This window comes from Papilio machaon, chromosome 20 (assembly GCF_912999745.1).
Source record: "Papilio machaon chromosome 20, ilPapMach1.1, whole genome shotgun sequence".
Lineage (NCBI taxonomy): Eukaryota > Metazoa > Arthropoda > Insecta > Lepidoptera > Papilionidae > Papilio > Papilio machaon.
Genome location: NC_060005.1, coordinates 705,683 through 718,602, shown reverse-complemented (window position 1 = coordinate 718,602; position 12,920 = coordinate 705,683). Strand labels below are relative to the sequence as shown.

Sequence of the window (12,920 nt, the reverse complement as noted above, 5' to 3'; positions counted from 1 at the left end):
TAAAACCAACTCCCAGTTATTAGAGCTGATTTTTTAAATACATATGTACAAGTGACAATGCTGTATTATGACATGGTGCTGATCTGATGATGGAACTGGAAGGTGGCTCTGAGAACTTCACAAACACCTCATACAGTTATGACACGTTTTAATCAATTTAACTAGTTTTTCTTTTTAGTTCTTTTAATAAGAACATAATAAAAGCTTTTTTATTTTATTTTTCTATTTAATTCTTGTTATATTTATAATTAAATTTTCAGCTAGAATTTCAGTTTTTCGTAATTATAACTAAATAAATAAAACACAGTTACATTTGATATATGTTATTTATATATTTATTTAAAAATATCGATAGACGGAGAGACTAAATTATATTTTCCTTAAAAGCGATTTCTTAATACAAAATATGTCATATTAATATTTATATATAGTGGAGGAAGACAAACAAACAATATGTCCATTTTAATATAAATAAAACATAATTTAACATACAAATATATATGTCATATATCTTAACAATAATAATCCAAAATGGATTTACATGAAAAGAGAACATTTTACACATTACTAAAGCACTGAAATATAAAAAATAAACACATAAAACATGTTTGTAAATCAAAACGGAGACCACAACATGTTGTTAGACTTGAAAGTGCCAAAAAGTGGCAATAATTTAAATCTAAGATGGTCCAAAAAATGGAACGGAAGCTTAAAATTGGAAATACTAAATTTTATAATTTAGCCCGCAACACTTATAGGCACATTTTATTGCTTAAGAGATCTTAATTATCACCCAATCTTGCTTACATCAGCCATTGCAAAATACTTCTAATTGCAAAAAAATATTGAATTATAAGGGGCTCGGAGTCTACCCTAACTTAGGGGTGACTAGGCCATAGTGAATACTTAGTGCAGGTTGACTTCACACATATATCTTTGAATTTCTTCTCAGATATGTGCATCACGATGTTTTCCTTCATTGTAAGAACGTCAGATAAATGTACATATGTAAATCCAAACTCGAAAAACACATTGGTACATAGTGGAATTCGAACCCATGACCTGCAGATTGCAAGTCAAGTGCTTAACGCTTGAGCCACCGACGCTCATTGAAATGTATAGCATAGCATAGAAACCATTGGTGAAAAATTATAGTTATTTTCTTTTTTATTTATATAGTAAAAGGTGGCAAACAAATAAGCGGCAACTTGATTTTGCCAAAACAGCAAAGTCACCGTTGCAAAGCATCTGCAATTGCAAATGCACAGCCAGGACATTTTCCCTCTTCTGCCAAAACCATCTCTCCTCATCAATTCCTAAAAAAAGTGTGGAAATGTGAAGAGGACTAACAGTAAGCCTCCGATACGCAAACTCATCAGACGAATTCACGGAATTCCGTCTACTTAACAACTTTTTTCTCAAATAACTCAAATGAATCGGTAAAATAAATAATTGTTCAAATTTCTATAGTTCTGTCTACCTTGTAACGGTTTACGTACCTAATGTTGAGGATAGTGTCCCCATCCGGGGGCCATACCAAAACTATATGTAGGGTTATTCATTACAATTCTTGGTCTCTTACTCGGATCATCATGTTGCATTTGAGGCTGCATCATTTGAGGATGTGTCATCACGGGGGGTAACGTTTCCACCACCACTTTATCCTTCTTCTGTCTCTTTTTAGGACCATTGGTACATTCAGGTGCTATACGACGTTCATTCCATAATCTATCAAGTAACATTGTACGAGCTTGAACTCCGATTGGATCTTCAACACGTTTTCTTGATATAGGTGTATTTGCGACCTTCTGTTTCATTGCTTCAAGTCTTTCTTCAGCCTGTGTCATCGGGACAACTGGTAAACCTCTTCTATTTGCAATATTATGTAGAATACAACACGCTACAATCAACTTTGTAACCGTTTGTGGATCAAATTGTTTATTGCATGTTGCTTGAAGACATTTCCACCTTGATTTTAGATGTTTTATAGTGTCTATGACAACTTGGTGTGTCTGACTGTGCATATTTGTGTAATATTTTTCAGGAGATACGGGGGATTTTTTTGTTATCTTTGGGATTGGTGTCATAAGGTATGGCTTCTGAGTATAATGTGGACTACCTGCAAATGAAACATTCGAAAATTCTAACAAACAGAATCAATATTATAAAACACTAGCTTTTACCCGCGACTCCATCCGCGCGGAATAAAAAATAGAAAAGGGGGTAAAAATTATCCTATGTCCGTTTCCTGGTTCTAAGCTACCTGCCCACCAATTTTCAGTCAAATTGATTCAGCCGTTCTCGAGTTATAAATAGTGTAACTAACACGATTTTCTTTTATATATAGTAGATATTCTACAAAATTAATAAAACACTGGTTAAAATAAAATATTAAAATATATTTACCAACAAGCCAGCACTGTTCTCCGGAATTATTCAAACTCTCCAGGTCTATCCTGACGGCGTGCTGGTTTAAGATGGCGTCATGTGAATATGAACCACCAAGTTTACATTCTACACTAATTATATTTAAATCACTATCACAGATCTGCAAAAAAAAATAACCCATTTATATATCAACTAAATTTAGCCCACGACTTCGTCTTTGCGGATTTAATAAACGAAACTTAGTAAATAGCCTATGTTTTCTACATCTGTAGTATTGGAGATACATAGTAACAAATATACATACATCTAAACTTACGCATTTATAATATTAGTATGATTAAATTAAAATTGGTATAAATCCTCTTGTCTGTTTTGCATTCTAAAACCACATTGCTAAATACTAAATCAAAATGAACCTTTGGTAGCCTTACGCCTAATAATCAAGGGAATGGATTACCAAAATTGTGGTCATGGGTTTGAATTCAACCATTAGAATATTGAAAAACATATCCAGCAAGATATTTATATTTATAAGTAACATTAAGAAATTATTTCCAATAAACAGCTTAATATAGCATCAGAAAAAACTCAATTTGTAACTTGTACTTACAATTTGCACTTTCTTAGAGTGGAATGACTTATTGAAATGCCTCTTGTGATCCTCCTCGGGCCGTGATATGGGAACATGAGTGCAGTCTATGCAGCCTACCACATTTGGCATGCCATACTTCATGTAGAAACTAGAAAAAACAACATAAGCCATGCTCTACAATTTTTGGAACGAAGTTCCTTATCGCGCGTTGTGAAAGGGGGCTAGACGGAAAAAATTCTTACGAAAAGTTGTCACGACACTTTTTGCTAAATCACCATGGCAACAACGTGACAATGTAAAACGAAAATTCATGGAAATAAAATGTACTTCTTGTGAAGACTTAAGTTTTTTATTCATAGAATAAACATTGGTTCCTTCACTAATTAATTGAAAGGAACTTCGTTCCATCCGGGTGTCCCAACACACGTCTCAAGTTTTTTTTATATATCATAATGTGGCAAACAGGCAAGTGGCCACCTGTTTAGGAGTTAACTGAATATTAGGCATTATTGTAACTAAACATAAAACTGTTAGTACCTGGTCTTGATTATATCCCTCTCATTCCTCAAATGTGGAAAGTGTATGTATTTTTTTACAATAGACGGATGGTTCATCGCCTCGGTGACTTGCATCACAGCCGTAGACACAAAGTACTGAGTGATGCTGGGATCCGTCTTCCCAGCCACTGACTTTTGATATTTTCCTGACGCAAAGAATGTTAGAGCTGCCATAACCTGATGGAATTTTGAAAGATTTAAAAAACAACACAATATCAAACTTCATTTTTTTGTCTTTCTTTAACTTTTCATGTTACAATACAATTGTAAAACTTTAACATCCAACTTTATAAAGCAAATAAAAATGTTTTAATTTAATTTTTATTGTCGTGTCTACACATTTCAATAAACTTTCGCAACTTGAAAGTATTTTTTAAATTACTTTAGTCATTCTTTAATTTTTTTCTTTCGAATTTGTCCATCTATGCTTATTTTTTTTAATATCAAATGTAATTAAAAAAAATAGAAATAAGCAGAGCAAATACATACTTTGCATTCAACAGAAAACTCAATGGACTTAGTAGAGTCCGGCATAACGGGTTTTAACTCTTCGCAAAGACCGCGCGCTAAATCTTTAGAGAGACGATAAGTTTCAATAAACGCGGGATCACTCAAATCAAACGGATCGACATCCTCTTTTGCCTTGGGAAGTTTTTTCTCTGGAGTTTTTGCTTTTTCCAAAGTGTTTGTCTCATGTTGTTTGTGTGTTTGCGATGAATCCCACTTCAGCAGTTCAAATATTTCCGGTTCATCATCAACTACTGATATATATCCTTCTTCTGGCGGCTTATCAGCCATGTTTCGTTTTGTTTTAAAAGTTTTATTTATAAATATAATTTTATTCTTTATTGAAACAAACGCAGCTTGGGCTTGGGTTGACAAAATTTGACATTTGTCTGAGTGTTGCAAGACGCACTCGCAACAGTCAAAATTGTTTTGCGAAGAAAACAATGTCTATTTTTTCATGAGGTTTTAAGTTTCCATACCTAAGTATGATATGTCTAAATATGATAGCAATAATTAAGGAAGATAGAAGAATCAATAATTACCTCCTGAAAAATCCTAAAATAACCTATTTATCAACTTTTTTCTGCTGGCAATAGTGCAATCAAAAGAAAGAAAAGTTTTTCTTTTTAAAACATCGGCCAGGTACGCGGCCATTCGGCCCTTGGATATTCATAATTTTTGTATAATCAATAGCTTTCGTCCGATGAGTCAGTATGCCGGAACCCTGATTTTAGTTCTCTTCCCCTTCTCACTCTTTTCTTACAAGGAAGGTATGGAAAGGGATGGAAAGGATCCGTCGATCGATTTAAGGTAAGAAACGCAATCACAATTGAGGATATCTATGGACAACGGTCATTTTGCTATTTTGTTGAATGTAAGTGGCCGTTTTTGCTATTAAAAAAAACTTTGGTCAAGCCGCAATAGTTACTTAGCCAACTTGCAAAAAATACTCGTAAATTCACGTTAACAATACAATATAATTAAGTGGACTGTTACTAAAAAAGTGACATATTATGGTTACCCTAAAAAATGAGTCAACAAACAGACATCTAAACATCTAATATCCACATATCTATATTATTTTTTTAGTTTGACACGATGCGTGGTTGTGGAAACACATATGTTTTAAATATGTAGTTAGTTACTACGTGAACAAAATCGTGGTTTGCTGTTTATTTTTTCACTTAACAAATAAGGACTTACGTTAAAAGGAATAAAGTTCAGGTTTGAATTAATTTATAAATAAATTTGAGTCAGTGTTATATAAAATGTATTTGGCTAGCAAATTACTAAATGGGAGCGTAGGATGGGATGGGACGATAGAAACTTGTTAATAATTTTAATTAAAACAATAATAATGTTTCCGTTAATTTATAGCCAGACAGTTTAATTAATAGGAGAGTTAAGTTTTTTTTAGTACCATAAAAATATTACCCGGCGCAAGTTAATAATACTATGTACGAGTATAGTTATTAAATATTTTAATAATTATTTAGTATTAAAATAAATCTAGTCATTTTAGAATTAATTAATTAGAAATAAGCATAAATATTAAAAGGAAAATTTTTCAAATTATTTTTTCTTAATATTATAGCGTTTCAACTAAAAAATAATAATTTTAATATAAATATTACTATTATATAAAACTTACTGTTCCCGTAAACAAACTCCGTTAACAGAAAATCTTTGTTTTATTGTTTACTTAGCGTAAAACTTTCAATTGCAAATTTCGAAATTCGAATGCTTAAATGACAACGAAGGCCTTCGCCATTGGCTGTAATTAACGTTGCCATGGCAACCATCCTTTGCTGCAATTTTTGTTTCTTTATCGCATAACAATTTAGTCTATTTCCTCACCCCTAAGTTGAATGGCCTGAAAATATATAGCCTACAGCGTGTCGTAAGTGTAGGGATTTTTATTACAAAAAGAATAATTCAAATTTATGCCGTGATTGCTACGATCTTACTTATCTTACTAATATTATAAATGCGAATGTTTGGATGGATGGATGGGTATTTATTTGAAGGTATCTCCGGAACGGCTGAACGGATTTTTTGAAATTTGGCACAGATGTAGAACATACTCTGATGCAACAGATAGGATACTTATTAAGTTTTTTTAAATTCCGTTCGGACGGAGTCACGGGCGACAGCTAGTTATAAGTATAGATTTAATATAGTTATTAGTATTATATTAAATTATTTTAATCTATAACCTACAAAAAATATTGACTGCATTTTATATATAAACAAGAGTTTGTCTTCAAGGTCTCTACATCCTTTCCGTCTGCGACAGATACAAGATGAACGAAGTGCAATGGACCTACAATACATTCACTGCATCCTTGCAAGGCTCAATTACAATCTGATTGATTTCAATAACTACATAGCGTTTCATATAACAATACTAGCTGTCGCCCGCAACTCCGTCCGCGCGCAGTTAAAAAAAAAAACAAAATGAAAAATAGGTGTTGGCCGATTCTCAGACCTACTGAATATGCTGACAAAATTTCATGAGAATCGGTCAAGCCGTTTCGGAGGAGTACGGTGACGAAAACTGTGACACGAGAATTTTATATATTAGATTATGTATATATGAATCTACGTTGAAACAAAGATAACGACGTAAAAAAAACTGTAAAATAAGATATTTTTAAAAACAAAATTTATTTTTATTTCCGAATCTTCAAATTCAAAAAATAATATTCAACCAAATTATATTTTTGGCTAAAGTTTGACCTTTTCTCGCACACATTCTTATTGGAAACGTGCTCGTTTTTATTTAAATTAAATAAAGACCCACTTGATGTGAAGTGGTGATGTGATCGAAATATGGTACGTGCTAGTTTAGCAAGTGCCTATTAACTACCTAAGGCCCCCACTTCATATTGTGACGGAAACTCTCACTTAGGCAACTTGTTCCACTCCTTTCCAGTACGAACAATAAACGAATATTCAAATCGTTTCGTTTAGACGCGCGGAACATCGATGACGATAATATTTGAAGTATTTAACCTTACAATACGTGCAATACATACAATATGTACAATCAGTGTACCTAGAGGTGTTCCACTTTAAAAACTATAGTCGATTGCTTTGATGATGACGCGAAATAATAACCAATAAATACTGACACGGCTAATTGCTTTTTATTATTATCCCGCCGTTTGCGCAACTCGTTGCTACCTAATTGGTTACGTAGCTAGGAGTTTGTCTCATAGCATAGAACAAGGCAATTTTTCTGTAACTGGAACACCGCGGGTTTCCGCGACTATACATATTTTTGCTCTATTTTATTATCCCAATTTAACATAACATGTCTGTTTACTTGAGATACTATTAGAGAAGAATAATTTACATTGAACATTTTCGTTGCAAAATTAATATCTTGAATTAAGCTTAATATTTTTCTTTTTCAGTATACAACATTCGATTCCTTGACAAAGTTGTATTATGTTATAAGTAAATAAATAAAATGGAAAATAACAAAATAGATGTGACCAATGAAAACGAATGTACAAAAACAAACGCTTCAAGCGACTTGAATAAAATAAATTCATTGAAATCAGAAAACAAAAGCGAGATAACTGCACATTACACAAAAAATGAGGAATCAGCGATGGTTGATAGAGTTACGTTTGAAGGATTAGAAGATGTTGATAGTATTTATTCTGATGATATAAACAATAAGAAATTACCACCAATACCGGACGGTGGTTGGGGATGGGTGGTCGTAGTTGCAGCATTCCTAATATCAGCTTGTGCTGATGGTTTGGCATTCTCCTTTGGTTTACTGCACGAGGAATTTACTTCATACTTCGAAACTACGCAATCGAAAACATCTTTGATAGGAAGTTTATTTATAGCGACTCCTTTGCTCGCAGGACCGATAATGAGTGCGTTGGTCGACAGATATGGTTGCCGTACTATGACCATGATTGCTGGTTTACTTTCTACTATTGGATTCCTGTTAGCATCCATCAGTAATTCTGTGGAGGTGTTGTGCTTGACGTTTGGGTTTCTGAGCGGTCTAGCAATGGGTATTTTGTATGTAACTGCTGTTGTAGCCGTCGCATTCTGGTTTGATAAGCGACGTAATCTGGCGGTTTCTCTCGCTTCTTGCGGGATCGGTTTCGGAACTTTAATTTATTCTCCGCTTACTCATTATTTACTGGAAGCTTATGATTGGAGGAATACTGTTGTTTTACTCGCTGGTACTTTGTTGAATATGTGTGTGTGTGGTGCGTTAATGAGAGATCCTGAATGGTTAACTATTAAGCAAGAAAGAGAAAGAAGACTGTCTAAACCTAGGTCTGGCCGCTCTCCTAGTGTCGGATCTATGTCATCTAGATCTATAGGAGGTGAATCACTGTTCTTAACTCCGGAAGAAATAAAAGATTTATTAAAAAGTGGACAGAGTCCTGATTATATTTTAGCCACGCTTACTACAAGTATTGCGGAAGCACAGAAATTAGAAGAAACGACACAATTCAACGCTGAACAGGGTTATAAAAGAATACATTCAGATATACATCTACCAACATTTATAGCGCAAAATGAAAAGGTAACATTTAAATATAACTTTAAAATTCATCTTAAAAAATGCAATATTACATCGAACACAGTCCATTGTTTTAATTCCTTAATTTTTGATTGTAGGTCCCAGTTGAAGTTATTGAAAAATTAATGAGTAACAAGAGATTGTACAATATAATACTGCAAAACTATCCAGATTTAATTACAAGACGACGTTCTGAAGAGAATCTTTATATCGAAGGATCGGAGCTCGTTAAAAACGAACCGGCACAATTGCCTGTTTCTGTTACAATTAAAATGCCTAATAAATACGAATCAGAGATAAATAAAGAGGAGAAAAACACAGAACGTAAGGAAAAGTTGAATAATCAAAATAGTATTGACAAAGACGCTAAAATCAATACGAACATAGATAATAACATCGATAAAAAAACAAAACCTAAAGTACCAGTACAACAGACGAATTGGCTGTCAAGGCAGATTTCTATGGACCATCATTACTTAAGGGATATGCCTTTATACAGGAACACTATAATGCATAGAGGCGCTATGATGAATATACCTAGATATAAGCTAAGAGCCTCCTCTTTGCCAGATATTTACAGGAATTCTATGTGGTCTCTTGGCTCAGCATCCGACGATGGAATGGTATGAACATTTTTACGTACAATTGATTAACAGTGGTAGATACCGCAATAACAATATTTGTTGGGTGCATGAATTGGTCGGGTCGACCTGTGAAATACCACGACCACACAGAAGACAGGCGTTAAGTGGAAGCAATTCCGCGTTTCGTCTTATGAGTGTGATACCGGAGGCCTAATTTTAGTCCTCTTTCCCTTCCCACCCTTTTCTTATTAGGAAAGGATGGGATGGGGAAGTGGATTTGGCGGAAGAGGGGACGCATAGGAAAGGGAAATATTCTCTTTCTGTGCGTCCTCTTCTCCGTTGATTAAAGGTAGGCAACGCATTTGCATTTGCGGATGTCTATGGACAACGGTCGCCTCGCTATTGCGGCGAATTCAGGTGGCCGTTTGCTCGTTTGCCACCTTATGATATAAAAAAAATTGCTATCGAAACAATCCTTTTCTTTGAGATACAGCGACTTTAATATCTATATTTAGACAGAAGTGTAATTAAAATGTTGTTTGATCAGATAAGTTTTGTTATCACCGCTTTTTGTCTCGATTGAAGTTACTTAAATAAAAAAAAAATTCAAACAATTTGTTCGTACAGATCAAAAATTTTTTGATCCGTGAAATTCTTCTGTAACTTTTGTCTCTGATATTTCGAAGAGAAGGAATTCTTTAGTAACATGTTTTAATTCATTACAGAAATGGTATCAAAGACTATGGCAGACTACGAAATCGACTTTCGACTTTAGAATGTTCACAGAATTCCACTTCTTAATGTTCAACCTATCTTCTCTTATCCTCTCCGTGTGGTTCATAGTCCCCTACTTCTTTCTCAAGTCCTACATGACTTCTAGAAGTATGACAGGAGGAGCAGAAATGATCAGTATCATTGGTATTGCGAGCAGCATTGGAATTGTAAGTGTTCTTAATTTTGTATAGCTTAATATCTTTGCTGTTTGTAATCTTTTTAAATGAATAAGTCATTTCTTAGAAATAACAGCTTTTGCTTCGTTACGACTTAAACACGTCTATTAATGTTACTGACAGATAATTCTATCTTAATTATTGGTTTGAATTCTCACCTCCATTATAAACCGCTGCAGTTAACGTCAAAATGGTATAAATCAAATAGGCACAAATGACCACGTCTTATAGCCTGTCTATTTATAGAGATCAGTGTTGTTATCTATTGACAATATTTTATGTAATTTTCACTACGATTTTTCGTAAATTTATCTTACACGATGATTTAGAATTGTGAATATTATTTTTTATTTCTTTAACACATTTAGAAAATTGACGAAGTAATACATTTACTTGTTAGTATTTGTTATCTTTGCAGCAGTTAATAGATGTTGAAATACAATTTTAAGGAATATTCCAAAATCTCGTGCAACCATTTTGATTAAGCTACAATTTCTTCGTCTTCATCTAATATAAGAAGTTAAAAACATTAATATATTTAATAGGTTATTTGAAAATCGTGACTGTTTTCAGGTTGCTCTAGGTTGGGCAGGAGACCAGCCCTGGATAAATGTCACCAAGACGTACGCCGTGTGCTTGATCATATGTGGTCTTTCAGTCGGTCTCTATCCTCTCTTTATAACCAACTATTGGGCCCTGGCGATCATCTCCGCGATCTTCGGGTTATCCTTCGCTAGTTCCTACTCGTATACTCCGGCTATTCTAATGGAATTGATGCCGATAGACCATTTCACTGTTGCATATGGCCTGATACTTCTCAGTCAGGGTATTGGGCATTTAGTTGGACCTCCGATTGGTGGTATGTTTGTATTTTATAATAGTAGTATTAAGCCGTCTACCATTAGTTTTAACTGAGTTCGACTGAACTGAACGTAGTGTAGGGACTACCTAAAGTCAGATATTATCACTTTTTCTATATCTGTACATCACATTATGTCATACAAATTCTTATCTTCACGTTTATGTCAATACAAACTTATCTGAAGTAACGAGCATTATCATTTTAATAATTGTTTATATGAAACGTTATCAAATATTATATTAGGTGTGATGTTTAACGAATACGTCATCCGAAACTCTGCCTAAACATTCGACGAAAAGTTTCTTTTTTTTTCAGAGGATAATTATATATTTTTGTACAACATTTCACATATCCAACTCCAACTAATGAATAATCCTTCTAACCTTTTGTTAAGTTTCAAAACAATTATGTTCCAATATCCAGAAATATCTAGATTTTCAGATAAGACTAGCGGTCGCCGGCGACTTTGTTTTCGTGAAAAAAGTAGTCTATATTACGCCTAGATGCATCAGCTACCTTCCCGTCAAAGTCCCATTAAATTCGGTCCAGCCGTTCCGGAGTTTACACGGAACAAATGTTGACTTGTAGACAGACAGACAAAAATGTAACACATCGGTTCTTTTGTTATAAAAACGCAATAAATCTATATATATAAAAGAAAGTCGTGTTAGTTACACTATTTATAACTCAAGAACGGCTGAATCGATTTGACTGAAAATTGGTGGGCAGGTAGCTTAGAACCAGGAATAGGACATAGGATAGTTTTTACCCCGTTTTCTATTTTTTATTCCGCGCGGACGGAGTCGCGGGTTAAAGCTAGTATATTAATTTTTTATTGTAAAGGTGACATTTTCCAGGTATGCTGTACGATCTCACAGGCAGTTGGGACTTGACATTTTACGCGGCCGGTCTCTGGCTCATCATATCGGGTCTGTTTGTGGGTGTCATACCGTACACGAGGGACATGCGGATGTGTGGCACAGCTCCGCTCTTTAAGGAAGCCGAGGAAGCGAGAAAGGAAAACGTTGATGTCTGAATTTACTATGAAATTTATAATATACAGTGAATATCATACAAATATTTGTTTTTTTCTGTCGTCATAAGTATATTGAGTACGCAATATGTAGACTTGTGACGTCATTCACGTGAGAGGCTAACGATTTAAATTTTTCCCGAAAGAAGAAAGTTAAAAAGTTTTCTGTTTGCTTCAAATCTATATATATAAAAGAAAGTCGTGTTAGTTACACTATTTATAACTCAAGAACGGCTGAATCGATTTGACTGAAAATTGGTAGGCAGGTAGCTTAGGACCAGGAAAAGGATATAGGATAATTTTTACCCCGTTTTCTATTTTTTATACCGCGCAGACGGAGTCGCGGGTAAAAGCTAGTAGTTTATAAAACTAAAAGATAAATTTAGGACAGACAGTTTACCGTAAAAAGTAAATATTGACTCTTAGTCGTCATAAAACTAATAACAAATGCAAACAAGACGTACCTACACTCAAATTGATGTTACATGTTACGTTTTATCACATAAATATCTACTTGATAATTTTTGGGAAGATTTTTCCACTGGTATTTTGTACAAATTTAAGATTTCTTTTACAATGTGGAAAATTTATAATTTCCAAGTAGTAAAAATATGGACAAGAATTTAGATTACGTTATTACTAAGATTTATTGATGTTAAAATTACATTTATCACAAATTAAAAATATTCACAAACTTTATCAAAGAACGTTAAAAAGGTTATGTCTCAAATCATTCAAAAGGTAACTTCATGGTTTTTTTTACAAATATATAAAACTAGCTGTCGTCTGCGGCTCTCTTGTTCCAGGCTATATTCTATAGCTGTGCCAAATTTCATTAAGAACTATTCTGGAGATACCTTCAAACAAATCAAAACTATCACCATCT

General features: G+C 33.9%; 2 protein-coding genes across 2 annotated transcripts; one reads left to right on the top strand and one right to left on the bottom strand.

Annotated features, from left to right (window-relative positions):
• Positions 1 to 1,449: 1,449 nt before the first annotated feature.
• On the bottom strand, positions 1,450 to 4,419 carry LOC106714671 (putative nuclease HARBI1). The gene is made up of 5 exons (XM_014507771.2): positions 4,027 to 4,419; positions 3,518 to 3,714; positions 2,999 to 3,128; positions 2,407 to 2,548; positions 1,450 to 2,119 (listed from the first exon to the last, which is right to left on the bottom strand). Exons 1-5 carry the CDS (start codon positions 4,333 to 4,335, stop codon positions 1,500 to 1,502), a joined length of 1,398 nt encoding a protein of 465 aa, XP_014363257.1. The 5' UTR covers positions 4,336 to 4,419; the 3' UTR covers positions 1,450 to 1,499.
• Positions 4,420 to 5,145: 726 nt separating this feature from the next.
• LOC106714667 (monocarboxylate transporter 14) lies at positions 5,146 to 12,058 on the top strand. Its single transcript, XM_014507767.2, has 6 exons — positions 5,146 to 5,268; positions 7,464 to 8,608; positions 8,704 to 9,228; positions 9,915 to 10,130; positions 10,713 to 10,998; positions 11,859 to 12,058. Exons 2-6 carry the CDS (start codon positions 7,520 to 7,522, stop codon positions 12,035 to 12,037), a joined length of 2,295 nt encoding a protein of 764 aa, XP_014363253.2. The 5' UTR covers positions 5,146 to 5,268; positions 7,464 to 7,519; the 3' UTR covers positions 12,038 to 12,058.
• Positions 12,059 to 12,920: the final 862 nt, after the last annotated feature.